The 22,431-nt window shown below is 39.7% G+C and overlaps 2 protein-coding genes across 5 annotated transcripts in view; one reads left to right on the forward strand and one right to left on the reverse strand.

Moving 5' to 3' along the window:
* Positions 1-14,218, reverse strand: part of LOC109034971 (Bromodomain containing 8) — a 50,465-nt gene extending 36,247 nt beyond the window's left edge. Inside the window, exon 1 of the mRNA XM_072306457.1 lies at positions 13,996-14,218. Coding sequence (XP_072162558.1) covers positions 13,996-14,014 — 19 coding nt within the window. The 5' untranslated portion in view covers positions 14,015-14,218. The remainder of the gene's footprint in view (positions 1-13,995) is intronic.
* LOC109034963 (probable ATP-dependent RNA helicase DDX5) overlaps positions 4,961-22,431 on the forward strand; it is a 60,299-nt gene continuing 42,828 nt past the window's right edge. Inside the window, exons 1-4 of one of the 4 annotated variants that reach the window (XM_072306459.1) lie at positions 4,961-5,118; positions 7,461-7,630; positions 15,142-15,322; positions 20,358-20,595. In XM_072306459.1, the coding sequence (XP_072162560.1) occupies positions 5,117-5,118; positions 7,461-7,630; positions 15,142-15,322; positions 20,358-20,595 (591 nt within the window). In that variant the 5' untranslated portion in view covers positions 4,961-5,116. Of the gene's footprint in view, positions 5,119-5,843; positions 5,870-7,460; positions 7,631-14,447; positions 14,467-15,141; positions 15,323-20,357; positions 20,596-22,431 lie in introns of those variants that run through there. The other 3 variants (XM_072306458.1, XM_072306460.1, XM_072306461.1) reach the window with 3 other exon arrangements.

A 22,431-nucleotide genomic window follows, 5' to 3' on the forward strand; every position in this document is an offset into this window, starting at 1 on the left:
AATGTCATCTACTCAGTATACTGATGAACTCTGATTTGTTTATTTCCACCGATAAAGCACAAAAACATAGCCCGATTATACGAATAAAGAAGGAGAATTAATTAAAATACGGGTAAACAAGGCTAAAAATTATTGAAACACTTAAAGGCAGGACGTTTCGAGCTGCTACCAGCTCATTTTCAGCTGCAAAAACACATAAAAACAAGTAAAAAATTGAGTGGCGACCTGACCCCAGCCGTTATTATGAGTGGTTACGTGTTAACGGCTGAGGTCAGGTCGCCACTCAATTTTTTACTTGTTTTTATGTGTTTTTGCAGCTGAAAATGAGCTGGAAGCAGCTCGAAACGTCTTACCTTTTAGTGTTTCAATAATTTTTAGCCTTGTTTACTCGTATTTTAATTAATTCTCCTTCTTTATTTATTTCCACCTTAATTATTTAATCTGGAAATATTGAACCACATAAGTTCTACTAAGAAACTAATTCTTGAATTCTTCGGAACGTTTCATCCCACAAAAATCTGAAAAAGAAGTATTCTCCCGCCGAAAATCTGCTGAAAATAGCCAAAATTTCAGTTTTGGTTCCTAGTTTTAAATGCCCATGGATTTTCCCGCCAATGGCGCTCACAAAGCTACTCACGCTCTTCCGCCGATGTTAGCGATCTGGACTAATCTGTGAGAATATATAGGAACATTGAACATTATTGACGTATAATACAATCTAGACCGCGCATTGGGCCATGGGTATGGAACGCCGTTAGTGTCAAAACCCTTTTCTTGCGCGCGCGGAATTTTTTCTGGCGCGCGGAATTTTTTTTCGGCGCGCGGAAAGGAAAAACCCGTTTTCGATGAAAATCTCTGAATTTCCGGATTCCGCGCCGGTTTTCGATATATTTGCGCCGTTTGTGTCAAAACTATTTTTTCCGGCGCAGCGCTCCAAATGTGTTCCGCGCGCAGAATTTTCGATATATCGATTCCTGCTCGCCGACTGGTTTTTCCGGCGCTGCACCAGAAAATAATTCCGCGCGCCACTTTTTCGATATATCGATTTTTCTGCGCGCGGAGAATATTATCTCTCTTTTGAACGATTTCCATTATCGATCCTCTGCGTGCCCCTGCCGTATGTGGGTCGTGTAAACAAACGCAGATTGATAACACAAATGATCCAAACAACTCGAAATCTCTTAATTTTAATTAATTTAAATCCATTTTCGACTTCTACCAAGCATTTGGCAATAATATTCATCGTATTTTACAACCTGGAGCCACGGCCTATCGGCTCATTTTAAGGTGCATTCTGAAAATCAGTTTTACAAGTCCAATGTCCAAACCCAGACTTTCTTCTTTCCCTTTTTTTTAACCATTCTCTTTTCACTTTCGCCTCAAATCAAATGTTTTGCAGTTTTTTTATCTTAAGTAAGTGGTCCTGAATTCATTCAAGAGTTAGAAGTTCATGATTTATTTAGTATTATAGCCTTTTGACCTCTTAAGCTTTATCGATATGATTTCATGTAGTTCGAGGTTTCTTTGGCCCAAACTAGAGTACCTGTATAGCGAGAGTATGGATGGACAGATGTGAAACTCCGAAAATCCATCAGGCCTTCACCGATGCTTCTGCGAATAAAGTTAGGGCCCAGAAATGCAGCCAACCTATGAATTTCAATTATCCAGAACGATTTACTAATACTATTGTTACGAACCGTCGTTTATTAAGCACGTGTTTGACTCAGTTTTTGCATAAATTTACTCAATTTCGCGGAAGAACGCTCATTTCTGTACATTCTTTGCCATCATGGTTAGAATTGGAATCTGCAGACTGGCAGTGAAATGTGCGTTAGAAGTTGGTTAGAAGGGTGGCTGCACTTTTGGGCCCTAAGCCCTCCATGAAGCGATCTGTCCATACTCTCGCTAACAGGTACTCTAGGTTACTCTAGGTGCGGCATGCGAATCACAGATCAGTCCAGATCGCTAAAACATCGGCGGAGGAGCGTGAGTAGTTTTGTGAGCGCCATTGGCGGGAAAATCCATGGGCATTTAAAACTAGGAACCAAAACTGAAATTTTGGCTATTTTCAGCAGATTTTCGGCGGGAGAATACTTCTTTTTCAGATTTTTGTGGGATGAAACGTTCCGAAGAATTCAAGAATTAGTTTCTCAGTAGAATTTATGTGGTTCAATATTTCCAGATTAAATAATTAAGGTGGAAATAAATAAAGAAGGAGAATTAATTAAAATACGAGTAAACAAGGCTAAAAATTATTGAAACACTAAAAGGTAAGACGTTTCGAGCTGCTTCCAGCTCATTTTCAGCTGCAAAAACACATAAAAACAAGTAAAAAATTGAGTGGCGACCTGACCTCAGCCGTTATCACGTAACCACTCATAATAACGGCTGGGGTCAGGTCGCCACTCAATTTTTTACTTGTTTTTATGTGTTTTTGCAGCTGAAAATGAGCTGGTAGCAGCTCGAAACGTCCTGCCTTTAAGTGTTTCAATAATTTTTAGCCTTGTTTACCCGTATTTTAATTAATTCTCCTTCTTTATTCGTATAATCGGGCTATGTTTTTGTGCTTTATCGGTGGAAATAAACAAATCAGAGTTCATCAGTATACTGAGTAGATGACATTATTGAAACAATTTGCAGATTATAATATATCATATTTTTGAAGTTTAAAGCCTTAGAAACCGAAAATTAAAGCAAAATCCTGCCAAAATGAGACTTTTGGTTCCTAGTTTTGAATTCCCGCCAGGCCCCCATGAGAGCAGTTAATTGCTACCAACTGTTGTAAGAATATTGAAACAGAATACTTAGCATAACAGTACTTGATAAAATCTTATTTGATCAAAAACCATCATTATACATTACTATCTATACTTTATTAAAGCTTTATAATCAGAATCAAGAGGAAATTTCTCTCAATCCGGTCAAGTCCTTTCACTACTGGTAGTGCCATCAATTTTCTAAAGTTGCCTAACTTGAAGCAAAATTACTCACGCTTTCTAAGCATTGGCTAGATTGGATGTTAGCGATCTGGACTAATCTGTGATGCGAATGGACCAAAGACATAAAGACGGAGCGCTCGTATCTAAAAGCACGGGGAAAAAGTGAAGCTAGGTTCGGCGCTGCGCGCTTGTGTGAGTGTGTAAATGAGCGCGGGAATCCATGGCGGCAAACGGAAATTTGATTTGAACTTGTCCTCTTGATTTTTGCACATTTCTTCTTTGAAACGTATTTTAAATTCCTAAAACGAATATACTAAGAAAGTTCGGTCTGCGTCCTAATATAATACACCTACTTTTGCTCGGTAACAGGCAGTAATCTCACATAAAGTTAGTTTTTCTTCTGCTCATGGTGGTTCTGCAGGTTCAAACAGGCCGTTACAGTTCTAGATCAACGTCACTCCCAAATGAAATTAATCGGTCGACGACGGACTGAAACTAACCTAAAGTTAAAAAAAATGAGTGTGTACCTGAATTTGGGCAAAAATCAACCTAAAATACTTTGTTTCCGCAATTTTATTTATTAGTTCCCGCCCTACATTTGAATTCAAACTTGTCCCGATTTCGCCGCCAATCCTCTAGCCAATAGTAGAGGTGATTGAAAAGAAGCTCTAGAAGCTTCATGTTTTGCTTTTTGAGTACTCCGTCTTTATGTCTTTGGAATGGACTCTTAAGGCCTATGGAACGCCGTTAGTGTCAAAACCCTTTTCTTGCGCGCGCGGAAAGAAAAAACCCGTTTTCGATGAAAATCTCTGAATTTCCGGATTCCGCGCCGGTTTTCGATGTATTTGCGCCATTTTTGTCAAAACTATTTTTGTCGGCGCGCCGTTTCAAATTAGAGTACCTGTATAGCGAGAGTATGGACAGATGTGAAACTCCGAAAATCCATCAGGCCTTCACCGATGCTTCTGCGAATAAAGTTAGGGCCCAGAAATGCAGCCAACCTATGAATTTCAATTATCCAGAACGATTTACTAATACTATTGTTACGAACCGTCGTTTATTAAGCACGTGTTTGACTCAGTTTTTGCATAAATTTACTCAATTCGCGGAAGAACGCTCATTTCTGTACATTCTTTGCCATCATGGTTAGAATAGTTAGAATTGGAATCTGCAAACTGGCAGTGAAATTTTGTGCGTTAGAAGTTGGTTAGAAGGGTGGCTGCACTTTTGGGCCCTAAGCCCTCCATGAAGCGATCTGTCCATACTCTCGCTATACAGGTACTCTATTTCAAATCTGTTCCGCGCGCGGAATTTTCGATATATCGATTCCTGCTCGCCGTTTGTGTCGAAACTATTATTTTTTCTGGCGCGGCGCTCCAAATCTGTTCCGCGCGCAGAATTTTCGATTTATCGATTCCTGCTCGCCGATCGTGTCAAAACTGGTTTTTCCGGCGCTGCACCAGAAAATAATTCGGAAAAGTGGCGCGCGGAATTATTTTCTGGTGCAGCGCCGGAAAAAACAGTTTTGACACGATCGGCGAGCAGGAATCGAGATATAAAGAATTCTGCGCGCGGAACAGATTTGGAGTCTAATTTGGAGCGCCGCGCCGGAAAAAATAATAGTTTTGACACAAACGGCGAGCAGGAATCGATATATCGAAAATTCCGCGCGCGGAACAGATTTGAAGCGGCGCGCCGACAAAAATAGTTTTGACACAAACGGCGCAAATATAGCGAAAACCGGCGCGGAATCTGGAGATTCAGAGATTTTCATCGAAAACGGGTTTTTTCCTTCCGCGCGCCGAAAAAAAAATTCCGCGCGCCAGAAAAAATAATTCCGCGCGCGCAAGAAAAGAGTTTTGACACTAACGGCGTTCCATAATAGCGAATGGAATAGAGTACCTATAGAATGGAAGAGAAGTGGCCACCGCTCCATTTCACAGCGCACGCAAGGCGGATTTATCCGCCTTGCAGCGCACGCGCACCGTCTTTACTCTATTCAATGTCTTTGATTCATAGTCTATGCTTCGTTGCTTCCGTCGCCATCGTGAATTTGATGTCATACTATGACAACTCGCTTCGCCCGTTGTTGATGTTGATTCATAATTGATTTCAGTCCGGTTTTGAGGCGATTTATCTGAAAATTTGAAGTTATTTAGTCATTTGTCGAGGTCAAGATGTAAGTAAACTTTTATCTATTCTCATTCTTCTCCAGTGCGCATTAGTTTCAATTTATCGTTCGTCTCCGATTTTTAAGAAGCAGTAGTCTCACGGACGCCGGACGCGGCTTCAATATGCTCAAGCCCGGATCCCAATTCAAGTGATGACAGAATGCATCACGCTGGTATTGATCTTGCTTATGTGGATCTGTCTATCTTGAAAGACTTTTACTAGTTCGCTAACCAGTCTGTCCTTTTCCGTCCATGCACTTCACGGACTGAAGGCTTTCTCCGTCTCAGGTGAAGATGTTCAGCGTGCTCCTTTGCATCTGTTACACCGCTTATAATTTATGAATTCAGATGCCTCGTCAGAGTCAACTTATCTGACACCATTTCAAGCTTCTGCGTTCTGGAAGCAGCTCAAACGTTCCATCGAGGTCCTAAGAGAATTCGGTAGAAATGTTTGGCATTCATGTGTAAGCCACTAGGGTGGCTTATCAGGTGTGTGGTAGAAGTAAACTTAAAGTCATTATTTTGAAACTTACTCGCTTCTTGTTTCAAACAGTGTGCGAGCGAGTTTCAAAATAATAACTCTAATTTTAACTTTTGTGCGAATCTGACCATAATGTTTGGGAAGTAAACGTATATTTGCTGCTCTCCAGTCCCATCAACATTCCAAGATTGTAGAGCCCCTTGTAGAAATCTTGAGCATCTATGTATGAATGCACCAGCTGTTGGATAATCCTGACGGAACTCATCAATGCTGATTGTGTAAGTAAGGGCCAGGCTGACCGGCAACGGCCTGCTGTCATGCTCTCCTAAGTTTAACTATGCTCCTTAATTTTGCACATACTCTTGACACATTTCTTACTTCTGCAATGATCAGTGGCTGTCTGATGGACCATGGTAGGTCTTATCAAAGACTGTGGCAGATGCTGCAGAGCGCCGATGGTCCCACCCAGTTGGACCGTGTTGTGTCAATCTCCACTGAGAGGTAGCGCTGACAGTCGTGCTCGAACAAGGGATCAACAAATTTCTCACAACCTACTTGAACAATGCAGACAGATCAACGCTGCCTGTATCTACTTAGCTCTTCTCCATGCACCAATCAGAGGCTTGTAAGAGGCTCATTGACGGTTTCTTTTTATAGATGGTATGCCCATTAATTTGCAAAGATAGCTTGTGTATTTGGGACTAATCATTGATCTAATCATGAGATTTTTAAGGAATTTGGTGGGGAATGGATTGAGATAGTAGAGAATTGGTGCCAGTTTGAAACCCAGCTAGTACATGGAGAAGAGCCTTTAGCATCGGGTAATTATGTTTAGCGACAGTTCCAAATAGTGTTCTTTGACAACATGCCATGTACAGCTTTATTTGTTGATTTGTGCACATTTCTTTTACAAATGAGTCAAATTTTATAACAAGAAACAAGAATTATGTTAACAACAAGAATAATTTCAACTTGTCCTGCATATGAAGTCGTTTATGGAATAGGGACATAGCTCAAGTAGATGTCGTCTGACCAGGGCGTTGTGGTTTCGAGGCTCCTCTTTAATTTTTTTCTTAATGTTGAGTGGTAGATTTCAGAAACATTTATGGCCTCAAGCCGATGTTCTATTAATTTTATGATCAATCATTGGTATCCAATGTAATTCATTCATGATTATTATGAATTATGAGTGAATCAAATACTTCCTCGATTGATTTAACACTTCGATCAATTAATACTACCAAGAAGTGGTGTTTACTCTTTGTAAACCAGGAGGAGTGCCTCGTTACTTTTTAAAGAGAGCATGTATTTTAGGGGTGTCAGCGTCGTTAAATGTGCTAAATCCTGCTAATTATCATACCCACTTATATTTTCTATGTATGTAATCCCTATCTAAGTGATGTATATAAAAAACTAAATATTGTAATCTGTCCTAGCATCAACTGTCAATCATTTGTCTCATCATATTTAATCGAAGATGCCTCATAGTGTCAACAAGTCTACTCTGAATGCATTCATCACATGTCATGATGAGAATTACGTCAAAGATCAGTCCTTTGAACAAACACTATGGTACTTAAAATATCCAATCGCAGAGAGATAGGTGATGCAGCCACCTTAATGTGGGCACCGAGCGAGAAAGTCTGATACAGTCCCTGCACCATACTGCCTTGTCATGTGCGGGTGAAGCCTCCCATATGCCATTGCAAAAGGCTGCGTATAAGTTTTTTCTGTCGTATATTAAGCAGTTAATTTGTCCTTTTTGACTGATCATCATATTGGTTTTGTTCTTTTTTTTTCCTTTTATTGTTGCCTTCGTTTTTGCACATACAGTCTGCACATTTCTCATCTGATAAATATTTGTTTCAGGTTTAATTCGCGCGCAAGAAGTGACAGCCGTGATAGACGAGGAGGTGGAAGAGGCGGAATGGGCAGGGGCGGAGGAGGCCGCGGAGGTGGAGACAGAGGTAGAGGTGGTCGAGGATCAAGTTCAGACCGCAGAGGAGGAGGTGGCGGCGGATTTCGAGGAGGTAGTAGAGGTGGGCTTACACCTGTTTTTTACTCTTAATTTTTCCCTAGTTATGTACATAGGCTGTCCCAAAACAACTGGCACAAAGGCTGTCATTCGAGAACTACAATAGATATTGACATGCGGTTTGCGGGAGGTGATAGCTCTTACTCTTAGCTCTTAAACGAGCCTAAGTTGAGCTAGTTTGGTTAAAAACTCAACGAGTTACATAAATTTTCCCGAGACGTGTAAGAAAAACCCCTACGGATTTTTCGGTAATTTTTCATTCCGTTAACTTTACCTCCGCAAGCTTTGCAAGTGGTTAAGACGATATGAATCAAGTTTCCACTTGTCTGGATGCAAGTTTGAACTTTCCAGCAAGTGTTTCCATCACAGCCGAGAAGTTTTTTTCTGTTTGCAAAGTCCATTTAGTGAAATTGTCCGGCCTGATAACGCGTTTTTTTGCGTTTCGTCATGAGTTCACGCGCGCAGTTGAAGCAAGAGCAACGATACGCAATTCGATATTGCGTTCGTCGTGAACCATCTGCCTCTGAAACTGTGAATGAAATGACAGTGGCTCAGAAGTGTTTCGACGAATTCGAAGTGAAAACGACGAACGCAATATCGAATTGCGTATCGTTGCTCTTGCTTCAACTGCGCGCGTGAACTCATGACGAAACGCAAAAAAACGCGTTATCAGGCCGGACAATTTCACTAAATGGACTTTGCAAACAGAAAAAAACTTCTCGGCTGTGATGGAAACACTTGCTGGAAAGTTCAAACTTGCATCCAGACAAGTGGAAACTTGATTCATATCGTCTTAACCACTTGCAAAGCTTGCGGAGGTAAAGTTAACGGAATGAAAAATTACCGAAAAATCCGTAGGGGTTTTTCTTACACGTCTCGGGAAAATTTATGTAACTCGTTGAGTTTTTAACCAAACTAGCTCAACTTAGGCTCGTTTAAGAGCTAAGAGTATGAGCTATCACCTCCCGCAAACCGCATGTCAATATCTATTGTAGTTCTCGAATGACAGCCTTTGTGCCAGTTGTTTTGGGACAGCCTATGTAATATAAGGCTTAAATGCACAAGCAACGAACATGCTGTGTGCGGTTCAAACCCAAACTGCATTTGAACGCCTGCTGGCCACCCTAATTTTTTTTGCACTTTCGCGTGACCTTTTCTCCTTGTTGCCGTTATCAATAAAAGTTAGGAAGAAACAGTAAGCTTAGTTCATACCATACTTTCGAATGATGCAATAAGAAAAAGGAGTCAACTGACACATTAACAGCATAGTTTTTACCTTAATGTAACGTTGTCTCAAAGTGCACAGCATATTGCTGACAATAGCGAAAGAGATGGTAGAGCCATGCAGAATACCCTCAATTTGATCAGTTTGAGGCTTATGTAAGTCTGAGTGAGAGGGCATCTCTTTTTTCTTCGAAGGACCAAGTCTGTGTAGAATACCATGAAATTCGGTGGCAGCTAAATCTCAATTTTATTTGACAAGAACAAGATGTTCTTTACGACATCCCAAGTATGATGAGCGTTCAAGTTCAAACTTCTCATGTGCCAATGTCCATAAAATGACAGTGGCGTCATTGTGGGGAGGGGGGGGGGATTGCCCCCTCCCTATGTTTCTGGAGGCCTGTCAAATATGAGGTAAAAAGATAACAGTAATAAATCAGGGGAAAGAACCAAGCTACGTTTTTTATAGTTTGTCCTCATCATACCATTAATATCTGTATGTAAGTACTCTATCATTTAAACAAGCAACAAGAACAAAAAAAATGCCTGCCGTCCCCCCCCCCCAGGTTTTAAATGCCTGCCGTCCCCCCCCCCCAGGTTTTAGTGAACTGACACCACTGAAAAGTGAAGGTTGTCAGCAGTGTTCAAAACTCACTTTTGAGTTTTAGGAGCCAAATGGTGCATCAAGTCCAATTTTTAGGCGCCATTGAAGATTTTTTAGCGGTCAAATTGACTTTTTGCTCATACAGGGTGTACCAAAAGTCCGTCCCACCCCTGCTAACCTCGAGTTTAAGGTGATTAAATTTGACCGTTTAAATTTCGTTTTTTTTTTAACTTTTCCCGAAATTTGGGGACTTGCCAACGTATTGTTGAACTAATTTTGACCTTACTGAGATAATGTGGAGGCAAACCTAGGGGAAATTGCCTTTTTTCGCGGGAAAATTGAATGACCTTTGAATTGACGTATTTGGGGGTCCGAGCTCCCCCTTAAAATTACAGCGAAGTGATTTCTGCAATTTTTACTTAAAAGCGGACACAATTTGGTAGATTTTCCCGTTTTATTTTTTTCTTTATGATAATTTGAACCGGAGTTATGATTTTTGGAAAATAGGTCAAATTTGACCTTTGACCTATTATAACTCAGTCAAAAATTATGATATTGATCTGCGGTTTGTGCCAAAATTCTTAGTTTTTTATGCTCTTTCGAATGATGTATCACAAGATAGGGGTTGCCATTTGAAAAAAAAAAGTTGGGGGGCCCCCCGCGCCCCCCCCCCCTGAGGGGGGACCAAAATTTTGACCCCCCCAAAAGATGGTCCCCTTTGAGATAGGAACATTCCCAAAGTTTCATTACCCTAGCTCAATTCGTTTAAAAGTTAGCAGGGGTGGGACGGACTTTTGGTACACCCTGTATAATACTGTGCATGCAGTGAAAAGTTAGATGCAAGATGTTTTCGTAACAGAACTAGTAAGTAGCTATAACTGGGGGAAGACAAAAGCGCAAAGGATGAAATCGTGAAGAATAGAAAAAGCTTTCACTTGTAGTGTTAAAAATTTTGAATAATCATCTGATATGGAAATTCAGATTTTTAGGGCCCAAATATTTAGGGGCCAAGTTGGCGCAGAGCCTTCATATTTTAGGCGCCTTGGCCGATTTTATCGGCACGTTGGCGCCTATGAGTTTCGAACCCTGGTTGTCGGTGAGAGTGAAGGTCTTTCTACGCATGTTTTCTAACGAAGCTGTAGGACCATTGCTATGTGTACCGGGGAACATGAGTAGAATGCAATAAAATTGGAATTTGAATCTCTTGTTTACGACTGAATGAACATTTCTTAGGACAATCTGAATTATACAGAGTGTAACGACAAACTACTGTTTATAAGAGCAGCTTTAACAGCGGTCCCTCGTGCCCCTCGACGCCTAACCGCCATAGTGCCTTGTCCTCCCACAGGTCCTCAGTAATTTGGAGCGCCCTTGTTCCTTTTTAAGCCCCTTATTGCCCTTTCCTGGGCGTCTTCTTCACTTTGGTATTGTTACTTTTTTCTATTTAACTCTATTTTCTCAGAATTATAAAATAAAAATGTATACTGAATATAGGGCGATGAATGATAATGGTCAAATACCGCCAAAATTCAAAAATTGAACATAATTTTGGCAAACGCGTCCTGTCTTGTATTAATGAAATCAGTCTGAAGGGTTTATTTTATTCATTAATTTTTAGCAGACAGTTTTCCATTAATGTTTCAAATTTTGATTTCTTGACACGATTTGACAAAATTCACTGTTTTATGAATTCTTCCTCTCTGGACTAAATACACTAGTTATTAGTACACATCTAAGTTGAAAATTACATTATTCTACAGAAGTATATTATATTGCACGAGAGATGCATTTATAAAATTTAAAAATAAGAAGTGAACAAAGAATATAGGGCAAATATGGACAAAACCAGCAAAAGTTCAAGTATTTAGTTTAAGCTTGGCAACATTGGAATATGTTCGATTTTATTTTATTGTTCAATTTTATTGAATTCTGCTCATGTTGTTCATAAGTTTAGTCAACAAACATTCTTTTAATCTGAAAACAAGACACGTAGGACAAAAACCGCAAAAATCGCCGATTTTGGTGGTTTTTTTCAGTTTGCCGCTTGTCGCGCGTTTAATTTTGCTGTGAGCAGAAAGAATTTGTACAGCTAGTAGAAAGTTTAACAAGTTTTAACTGTAGAAATAATCACTTCTGTCGTCTTATCAACTCCTGGCAAGTCACTGGCCATAATCCGCCGAGAAAGCCGATTTTAAGCCATTTTTGCCAAATTTGGCAACTTCTCGATGACAATTTTGTTATGAAATGGTCAAATTCGGATTCAGCGCCAAAAATTACATAGGAAAGCATGGATATAATGCTACCCTGTGTTTTGGGGGGCTAAAATTTCTATCTGTCTGGTCTCAAAAAGCGTTGTCGCTCCATAAAGCTGGTTAAAAAAATTACGATATCTTGCGAACAAAAAAATTCCATGCATGCTATCATATATCGATGGATGCGGAATCGATTAGACAACTTTTCATTCAAATCAGAAGATAGCCTTTTTGGATAAATGCAGATTTGTAAAATTTGTCGAATTTAAAAATCGAAAAATTGGCATCAATGAATGTTAAAATTAATGTGATATTAAAAGCATGGTCATTTCCCAATAGTCCGGGCAAAATCTATAAGGGGGGGGGGGGGCAAAATCGCCGATTTAGAACAACCCTCTTTTGAGAGCTTACGGAATTTTGTAAAGAGCTTGATGCAAAAACGGCTTTTTTCGCCCCCTCTGGAATTTCTTCAGACTTTGTCTATTGATTACTCATACTTGAGCGCTTCTTTTCCCAAATTTTCAGACCCCCAAAAAATTTTGGGGGGAGCTAGGGGGATGGAAGTCAAAACCTGTGAACCTCGATATCTCTCGAACGAAGAAAGATATCGAGGTCCGGTTTGGACGAAAAATCGTCTAAAATTGCATACTTTAAGATTCTGAAGGTCGAAATCCCGATATCGCATTTTTTAGTCAACATATGTGCTTTTTTCCAGTTTTTAGGTCTAGATAATTTCTTTTAAACGAAAAATTTACAAAGATCTCAATTTTTTATTTGAACCTAAACTAGTTTTTTAAATTGTTCGTCTTTTTCCGCATCCAACGAGTGGTCCATTAAGCTGGGGAACCAAACGGTTCCGGAGTTATGATCGATTGAAGTTTCCGCTCAACGCGCGCCGACCGATTTTCGCGCGCCAAAAAGTCGGATTCGGCTGTTATTAAATCAGATTGACTGTTCAAACTGAGAGAAATGCATTATTAGGGACTCTTGAGGGTCGCTGAGTTCAGAAATTACAGATACCTCCAAAAAATTCACGTTTTTAAAATTACAGCTCTGTAGCGCTATTTTAGAGGCCCACTGAGCGCCGACCGGCCGCTCAGTGGTCCTGTACGGAGCTGTAATTTTAAAAACGTGAATTTTTTGGAAGTATCGGTAATTTCTGAACTCAGCGACCCTCAAGAGTCCCTAATAATGCATTTCGCTCAGTTTGAACAGTCAATCTGATTTAATAACAGCCAAATCCGACTTTTTGGCGCGCGAAAATCGGTCGGCGCGCGTTGAGCGGAAACTTCAATCGATCATAACTCCGGAACCGTTTGGTTCCCCAGCTTAATGGACCACTCGTTGGATGCGGAAAAAGACGAACAATTTAAAAAACTAGTTTAGGTTCAAATAAAAAATTGAGATCTTTGTAAATTTTTCGTTTAAAAGAAATTATCTAGACCTAAAAACTGGAAAAAAGCACATATGTTGACTAAAAAATGCGATATCGGGATTTCGACCTTTAGAATCTTAAAGTATGCAATTTAAGATGATTTTTCGTCCAAACCGGACCTCGATATCTTTCTTCGTTCGAGAGATATCGAGGTTCACAGGTTTTGACTTCCATCCCCCCGTTCCTACTTTTTCACATGCCTTTAGTACATTGAAATGTTAAACTTTTAAAATTCTACGTTTTATGACGAGCTGAAAAATGTGCATTCAGGATCTGAAAATCGTTTAAAATACTTTTGTATCCTGCTTATTTTTACAGAGAATTCTTTTTACAAGAGCAATGGATTATATTGTCTAAAACTAGGGTAAAACACCAAATTTCAATCTAAGTAAGAATATTTGACTATTTGCCGAGGCGTTTGACAAAATGCCTTATTTGACTATTTGCTTGTATGTGAGAAAACTAATGACACATAAGTTATTTTTAAACCAAGACAGAAATTTTGGTTCGAAACTGCAAATTGTGGCCCCATTTCTTTAATTCGAAGATTTATAATTGGAGCAAAACAGAAACCAGATTTGGACCATATGTTGCACTTAGTTTGTATGGATGAGCCAGAAATCGCAGTTCCCAACGGCAAAGTGTAGTTAAATTAAACCACTTAAAAATAGGCTGAAAACCTCTTTGTTAATTTTAAAGAGCAGTCTTTGAGTCCAAGAATATTAACTTTCATGAGCTCACCTATTACGTAATCATTTCTTTTCCCATGACATTTTCTGATTGATTAATTAATTAAACAGCAATCATCCTCAGAATATTCTCTGCTGTAATTACGGGTTTTAGCATTAATATCTTACCATGATCGACGGGACGCATCCACAAAAAATTTCCTCTCCATTCAGAAAGAAATGCAAAACCAGAATACAAAAATATAGTTAAGCTTCTGATAAAAATTTGAAAGCAGTAAGGAAGTCCAGATCATCCTGTCTGTGCGTAGCACGTGGTGAGCAGCTAGTCTGTCATATATTGTGTGTAAAAATACCAAAGAATTCACTTTTAGCCATGGTTCTCTCTAGATTGTCGCTGAAAGTTCAGTTTTTAATAATATCCAAATTTTGCTGACGCCAAATTTCTTCGTATTTCATTCTTATTCCTAGTGAGAGGTAACTCTTATAATCAAACTAATAAACGGACAAGTAATGACGCTAATAAAACTTATCACGAACTTGATAAGCGCCTAAGCACCTTATAGCGACTCGTCACGGTCCAAGCCGAACAAATTTTGAATCTTTTATCCACTTTAAGCATATCAGTGCAGCAAAAAATTGGTATGTTATCACCTTAAATTAATCATCCATTAATCTTATTGTTTCTCTTTACAATGGATGTACTTTTTTCTACTTTTAATTTATTATAATACGTAACTATCATGTTGTTACTTTTTCTATACATTACCTATGATTTAAATTAATTGTTTGTATTTCTGAATTGGAAGCTAACAATAAATCATATCTTTAAAAAAAAAAAAAAAATTCTTATTCCTTTCCAAATGGAATTACTGCGAGGCAGTACCTAACCTAATGTTTTTTGCAAGTTTCAGTCTCATTTGGTTCAATGTTGTAAATACCTCAATATGGCCTTTTCTTATTCGAACTGCAGAGGATTGCAATAGAATGCTATGAAATGTTTCTCTTTTTTATCCCTGCCCACCAGTGTGGTCCAGTCCGTTCCTCGCATTTGAGTGAACCGCTTGGATCCTTCTTCTAAGGTGTTGCTAGCGGTAACAGAAAATCATAATCTCAGCCGAAAGGCAGAGAACTCACTCCATAGCATTTCATGAATCATAAAACCTTAATGTAGAGAAATCAATAGACTTTTGAACTCGGCAATTCCCAGCAAAATTGAAAAGGAGATTAGCCAGAAGTTTGAGACGGTTTATATCTGCTGTCACAATGGAAGTGTCTTCTGTGAAAGTGTGTGAAGGAGTTATTTTTGTGTTGCAGGTGGCATAGGAATGGGAATGGGTGGACGAGGTATGAGCCGTGGTGGCGGACCTCCCAGAGGCGGCAGTAGTTTGAAAGGGAAGCAGCCTGGTGGTAACCTACGCAAACCAAGATGGAACATGGAAGAGTTGCAGCCCTTCAGGAAAGATTTCTACACTCCGCACCCTAACGTTGTTAACAGGTAGATGTTAATTCGCAATCGAAGTGTTTGTCCAGGAACTACAGTCGAACCTCGATAACTCGAAGCTGAAGGGAAGCGATGAAAAATTCGAGTTATTGAGGTTTCGAGATTATCGAGGTTTCGAGTTAACAAAGTTTGGAGATGAAAAATTCGAGTTATCGAGGTGGGAGGTTCGAGGTTGGTGCTAGGTCAATTTAGAAAAAAAAACCGTTATTTGTTTTACGTTATCATAATAAGGGAATATTGGGGAATGAAAGTAGGAACTAATATTTAACCCCACGTCCGATCGGGTTAGGACAATGGTTTATTATTGGAAAAAATATGTACACAAAGATCAAGAATTAAATTTTAAAAAACTGAGTTATTCTGCTCTGCTGCAAGTGTTGCAAACGGTATCTATCTACCTCATTTTCCTCAGCTCACGTTCTTGTCCCGGCACTGCTTAATCCACACAACCAGGCACTCTTCGACATCAGAAAATTGTGCCCCGTCACTTTTTGAAAGTTCAAGGATCTTCTCCTCGTTTTTTAATATCGTTAAGAGGGTGCTGGGTGGGATACCGAACTCTTTTGCAATTTGTTCCTTTGTCTTCGCACCTCTGTGTTTCACCGCCTCCAATATGCTCACTTTTTGGGCGACACTCAACGCGGAACACTTGCGCATTTTTTTTAACGCGTCACAACATTAACTGATGATAAACTGATTAACCTGCCACCGCTGATTGCCTGCGGCCGCCTTGAGATTATCTGGGCCGAAGCATCCTTCGAGTTATATAGGTTTTTCTCCAATTCCTTCGAGTTACTGAGGTACATATTTGACACATGGTAGTTGCCTTCGAGTTATAGAGGTAAACCGCCGATTCCTTCGAGTTACTGAGGTACAAATGAGCCTCAAATGTCTTCGAGTTAACGGAACAAATTTTTCGAGTTATCGAGGATTTTGGCCTTCTGCGGAAGGGAACGGACATTTTCTTCGAGTTATTGAGGTTTTCGAATTATCGAGGTTCGAGTTATCAAGGTTCGACTGTATATGAAAGTCAAGGGAAAAAGTTAGTAACAAGCTGATTTTTGCCATAGTGAGTCCTTGTGACCTCCTAAGTCCCCTTTGCACATTTTTGACGATTATTGTGCAGGAATAGTTTGCTCAGGGCTATTCAAGGACAAATGCTGCTTCATACGCTACTCTGACCTGTTGGTATGATTCATTGTCAGTCTGTTGACTACTGTCTCTGCGCCCAAGCCTGGGAGGGGACGGACGGACTGCGGAACGTTCTTACAGGCGATAAAAGTGTGTTGTATCTAATTGCCCCAGATTTTCAAGAATTGAAAGTATCAGCATAATAATCTCTGCGAGAAACAAACCTTGAAGGCTCATGACCCAGTTGAGGTTGCTCGTTAATTCCTGTGTTATCAGTGTCCAAGTGATTTCTTTATATTCTCAAAATTTGCTTCGGAATTAAAAAGTAAAATTTGAATGATTTTGCACTTTTATTTTTAAGAAAGGAAAAAAGAGGATCCCTATTTTACTCAACAAGTAAAAAGCGTACACCCATATCATGTATGAACTGTCCAAGATTCGTCTCCCATTAGACCGTGGGCCAGCAAGGGGTAACCCTCCTCTCCCCCCCACCCCACGTGGGAATTTTGAATATGGTGATTTTCTTGAAGCTCTCAATTAGTAGAATAAGATTTTTCTTGTTTACGCGAATTTTATTGTGGTGGGGGGGAGTAGGCCCCCCCCCTAAACCCCTCAAAATTGCTCAGAATTCCGACTTTTCTGCGAATCTTCCCATTTTTCTCGAAAAGGCTTGATTTTAGGGCAAAACTCCACACAATCATTCTGAAAGCTCGTGAAATTTTATCGTGAACATAATTTAACGAGGGGGAGGGAAGAGGGGTTTACCCTCCTCTTCCACTCCCTCCCCCTCCCCCCAAAAAAATAATCAAGAAACAATTTAAATAAACGCGAAAATTCCATACTCTAAAAGGCGACTCTTAGGGTGTGTCATTGTCACGCTCACACTAATATAATTTAATGAGGGAGGGGGGGGGTGTTAGACATCTTAGCTTCCCCAGCTAACATTAAAAAAGGGTGGGGGAGGGGTAATTTAAAAACGTTACTTACTTAATAATAGGAGGGGCGGGGAAACCTAGCTGCAGTAGGAGAATTTTAAGATTTGAAGGGATACGTAATTAAATCAGGGAACGTAGAGATACTATTTTATTTTTTGGAAATGACTGAAACTGAGGGGAGTTTATTTATAATTGACGGAAATATACATTCTTAAGCTTATGTCAACATGTTTGAAACGTTTAAAGAATATGCTCTAAGTGTATTGGATCGTTTGCCAAAGTATTCAATCATTCATTTGGTCACAGACAGATACTGCAGTGAACTCTGATTGACGAATAATTATCAAGATAGTTCGACTCGGAAAAAAGCAAAATTAGTTGAGTGTTTGTTTCTGATTGGTTTGATTTTTATTGAGTTTGCAAGATGAAGTCAACTTTTACACCGTTAGCAGAAATAAACTGGGTAGGCCCTTCTCCATGCCTTAAATATACTTTTTCCAGTGAGAATATTGGACGTATTTCCTTCGGTTCCATTCAGTTAAGAATAGATTGATAAGTTTGTTCTTGTTTTTACACTTGCCTAAAATACTTTTCAAACTACGGGGTATTTTGGTTGGGGGTCCTTTCGTGAAAACGTATCCCTTAATCCCCCTTGTAATCGCTGAATGTTTTTGATAAATTTATCACTGCAGTTTCTGTCTGTGACGAAATGAATGATTGAATACTTTGGCAAACGATCCAATACACTTGGAGCATATTCTTTAAACGTTTCAAACATGTTGACATAAGCTTAAGAATGTATATTTCCGTCAATTATAAATAAACTCCCCTCAGTTTCAGTCATTTCCAAAAAATAAAATAGTATCTCTACGTTCCCTGATTTAATTACGTATCCCTTCAAATCTTAAAATTCTCCTACTGCAGCTAGGTTTCCCCGCCCCTCCTATTATTAAGTAAGTAACGTTTTTAAATTACCCCTCCCCCACCCTTTTTTAATGTTAGCTGGGGAAGCTAAGATGTCTAACACCCCCCCCCTCCCTTCATTAAATTATATTAGTGTGAGCGTGACAATGACACACCCTAAGAGTCGCCTTTTAGAGTATGGAATTTTCGCGTTTATTTAAATTTTTTCGTGATTATTTTTTTTGGGGGAGGGGGAGGGGGTGGAAGAGGAGAGGGGAGGGTAAACCCCTCTCCCCTCCCCTCTCGTTAAATTATGTTAGTGTAAGCGTGTCAATGAGAAGCCCTGAAAGTCGTCTTATAAAGTGGAATTTTCGCGTTTAATTAACATTTTTCGGTAATATATTCTGGGGGGAAGGAGGAGGATATATCTCCCTCCCCCCTGTCACCTCCCACAAGAATCCACATTGATGTTCTCTCAGAACGAACGCTAATTGTTTTCATTTTGCCGCCCATTTTTGCGCATAACGCTACTTCAAGGAAGCGGTCATTCTTGACGGTTTTTATAGGGTGGGTACTGCAGGGGGGCCCCCCTCCCCCCACGAGGGGTTAGGCCGCCCCTTGAATGAAAAATTAATGCTCTATTAGTTTAGGGGTAAACAATTTTACGATAATACCAACCTTTTTCGCGTTATTGGCGAGAAATCGCGGCGAAACGGTCATTTTCGCGGAAATTTGAGATATTTTGAAATTTTAAGCCTTTCCATTTTGGGGGACCGCGGATCCTGGCCAAAGTCAAACAAAACTTTTCTAAACCAAAATTTCACGAGCTTTCAGAATGGTTGGATGGTTGGTTCAGAATGGTGGAGTTTTGCCCTAAAATCAAGCCTTTTCGAGAAAAATGGGAAAATTCGCGTAAAAGTCGGAATTCTGAGCAATTTTGGGGGGTTTCGGGGGGCCTACTCCCCCCCACCACGATAAAATTCGCGTAAACAAGAAAAATCTTATTCTACTAGTCGAGAGCTTCAAGAAAATCACCATCTTCAAAATTCCCACGGGGGGGGGGGGTGGGAAGGGAGGGTTACCCCTTGCTGGCCCACAGTCTACATGGGGAGGGAATTTTTGTTGTTGCTTTAAATTTTTGGGAAACCACCATACTGGATGATACGCACTTATTTCATTGATGAAAATTGTTTTTTATTGCATTTATTTATTTATAAAATAATGTAAATATAGAATCTGTAGGGCGCTTTCTTCAGTGCGCTCTTTGTCCCCCCCTTTCTGTCAATGTTGAAATTGCTCCCTCTGGAGCAGGTGCCCTCCAATTCTGTAAAAAGTTGTCAACTAGGATTTATTAGCTAATGAACAAATTTCAATCCTGATACAAACCTAGAAAGGTGGGTGGGTTTTTTTTTTTGGCGAATTTATTTTATGCAAAAAATTCTCCCTGCTTTAGAACTGGGACGAAAAATACCTCAAATAAGTGGCAATATTGGGAGGTTAGAGCGAAAAGCTGTCCTTTAATGCTCTAAACTATCCAAAGAAGGTGGAGAAAAATATAATTTTAACTAAGAGAGCAAGGCTTTTCCAGATGTTCCATCAGATTTATCTATGAAATAGAATAAAGAACGGAATTGCAGAGGATCCACTTCAAATTTGCCTGGGAGTCACCCTGAAAAAGGGAGGGGGGGAGTCTCGCACTGTAACACACCCTGTTCCCCCTCCGCCTCAGAGCGAACGTTACAGCTTGCTCTCTCACTGAACCGGCCGCACGCCACTGGGTGTCCTGCAAACAAATTGGTGCTCATTCTGGTATGAAGTAGCCAAAGTTGTAGTTTAGATCCTTTTTGTTAGATAGAACTAGAAATGTGAATAATTTTGAGTGGAGATTGTGAGGTAATGATAGAAATGCTTCAGGAAGGATACTGTTTCTCTGAACGCAAATCCTAGTTTCATGATTATGGAAGGGTTCAAATTTGAAGAATTATTTTTTCTCGCTCTTTGTTACTACACAACCTGTTGGAGCTGCATTAAAGATAAATTAATCTTGCTTTTTGTCACAGGCCACAATCTGAAGTCGAAAAATATAGAAAAGAGAAAGAAATAACCATCAAAGGTAAAGATGTTCCAAATCCCATTATCAACTTCAACGAGGTCATATTCCCTCCTTACGTGGTAGATGAAATTCGCCGACAAGGATTTTCAGCACCCACAGCTATCCAAGCCCAGGGATGGCCAATTGCTTTGAGCGGTCGTGATATGGTTGGAATTGCTCAGACAGGCTCAGGAAAAACTTTAGCGGTGAGTCCTGAAGATGTTCGCTTTCTTTCAGTAACTTCAAGATTTTTGGTGATGATTTATATTTGGTTAATGAGTAAGTCAAATAATATCTGTCATGTAATGATATTAATAGTTATGGTTCATACCTTTGAATTCAACAGTTTGAACGCACAGGAATCGATGTATCACACATCGGAGACATTTTTAAAATGTACTTTGAATACACTTTGAGTCAGAAAAAGCTTTTACGAATTTTAGGCTCGGAAAAATCGGCGTTCCGAAAAACTGGAGGGTGATAGAACAAAACCGATGTCATAATCGGATTCAGCAGTTCAAAATACGCACATAAATAACACACCAGGTCCAGGAAAATATATAAAAATAAATTGCATGCATGACAAATATACGAGGTATGATCAATTAGAAACCGAACTTTGGTGATGATTGGATCGATGTTTTCTTGGGCTTATCTGATTGCTGATAAACTGACAAACACGCTAGTTTTTTACGAACTTCAGTTATCCTTATTAACTTTCATGTTACATGCCTGCAAATGCGGTATGTTCCCATGCGTTTTGTGAAGAGAGTAAAAAATGCACACAAAAAAATGATTTAATGAGAAATGTCAATGCCTGGTGCAGCAGCAATCTGCATCAGCATTTGAGCGCTCCAGCAGCTGTCGGCAGATGAAAACGCGCTTTTCTTTTTGCGCTTGGGTTAACAACTTGGGAATCCACTTTGCAGAAACTCTATGCATGTTCAAATTTTGAGTTAAAATTGTCTGAACGGACCCAAAAGAAATATTCAGTTCCTCTGAAAGCTCCCGAATGGTTTAACGGCCGTCAGTTTGTGAATCAAGTTCGCGTTAACTATCGTTAATAGTGCAAAAGTTTCGGGAAACATTTTACCCAACTCAGGACAAAATTTAATGTTACACCGTTGTTCTAAAAGCTCACGCATTTCTCAATTGCAACACGCACTTGAACACACTTGAATTAAACGGCTGTAAAATTAAACTAATGACTAATAAAGATAATTGAATTTCGTAAAACCCAACGTGTTTGTCAGGTTAGCAGCAATCAGATAAGCCCAAGAAAATGTCTATCTGATCATCTGTTGGCGCGCAATGACCAAAGTTCGGTTTTTAATTGATCATACCTCATACATCAAATTTGCTCATTTTCCCGGGAAAAAGTTGCTTTTCCGGGAAACTGAGAGGTGAACGGGAAAAATTGAGGTGATTTTCCGACTCAGCAGTTAAAAAGACATAGGCGAAATTGTATCTCGGAGCTGAGAAAAATTTTACCTACATTCTGCAGGAGGTAACATTCGGAAAAACACCAAAAATGCTCCGAAATGGCCATTTTTCCGAGTAAAATCGGCTTATTCGGAACAGTGGAGGATAATGTATAAAAACTGAGGTCATATTCGGATTCAGCACTTCAAAATACGTTAGGATAACCTTATCTCGTCCGGGAGGCATTCTTAAACATATGTGTTTTCGATGTTTTAGAACTGTCCTCGCACAAATCATGGGAAAACCGCTAATGTCCTGTTTATTGCCGGTAGTTTCGTGATGAAACTTGTCTTAAGGGACGCAACTGTCCAGAATTTTATTTTTTTAACTTCATTTGAACAATATGACCGCTTGAATGTCTTTAGAATGAATTTTGATAATATCAAACGGCTCGTCAAAACTAGGCGATTTTCACGTATGATTTTTTTTCGCATGAGCCGACTCAGTCATTACAGTCAGTGTGTTCATTGCTAAGTGACAATTACCTATGATGTTTTGCTCGACAAAGGCAGAATTGGGGCGTGTCAGGACATGTGCCACTATCAAAATTTGATACAGAA

Source organism: Bemisia tabaci, chromosome 1 (assembly GCF_918797505.1).
Source record: "Bemisia tabaci chromosome 1, PGI_BMITA_v3".
Taxonomy (NCBI): Eukaryota; Metazoa; Arthropoda; class Insecta; order Hemiptera; family Aleyrodidae; genus Bemisia; species Bemisia tabaci.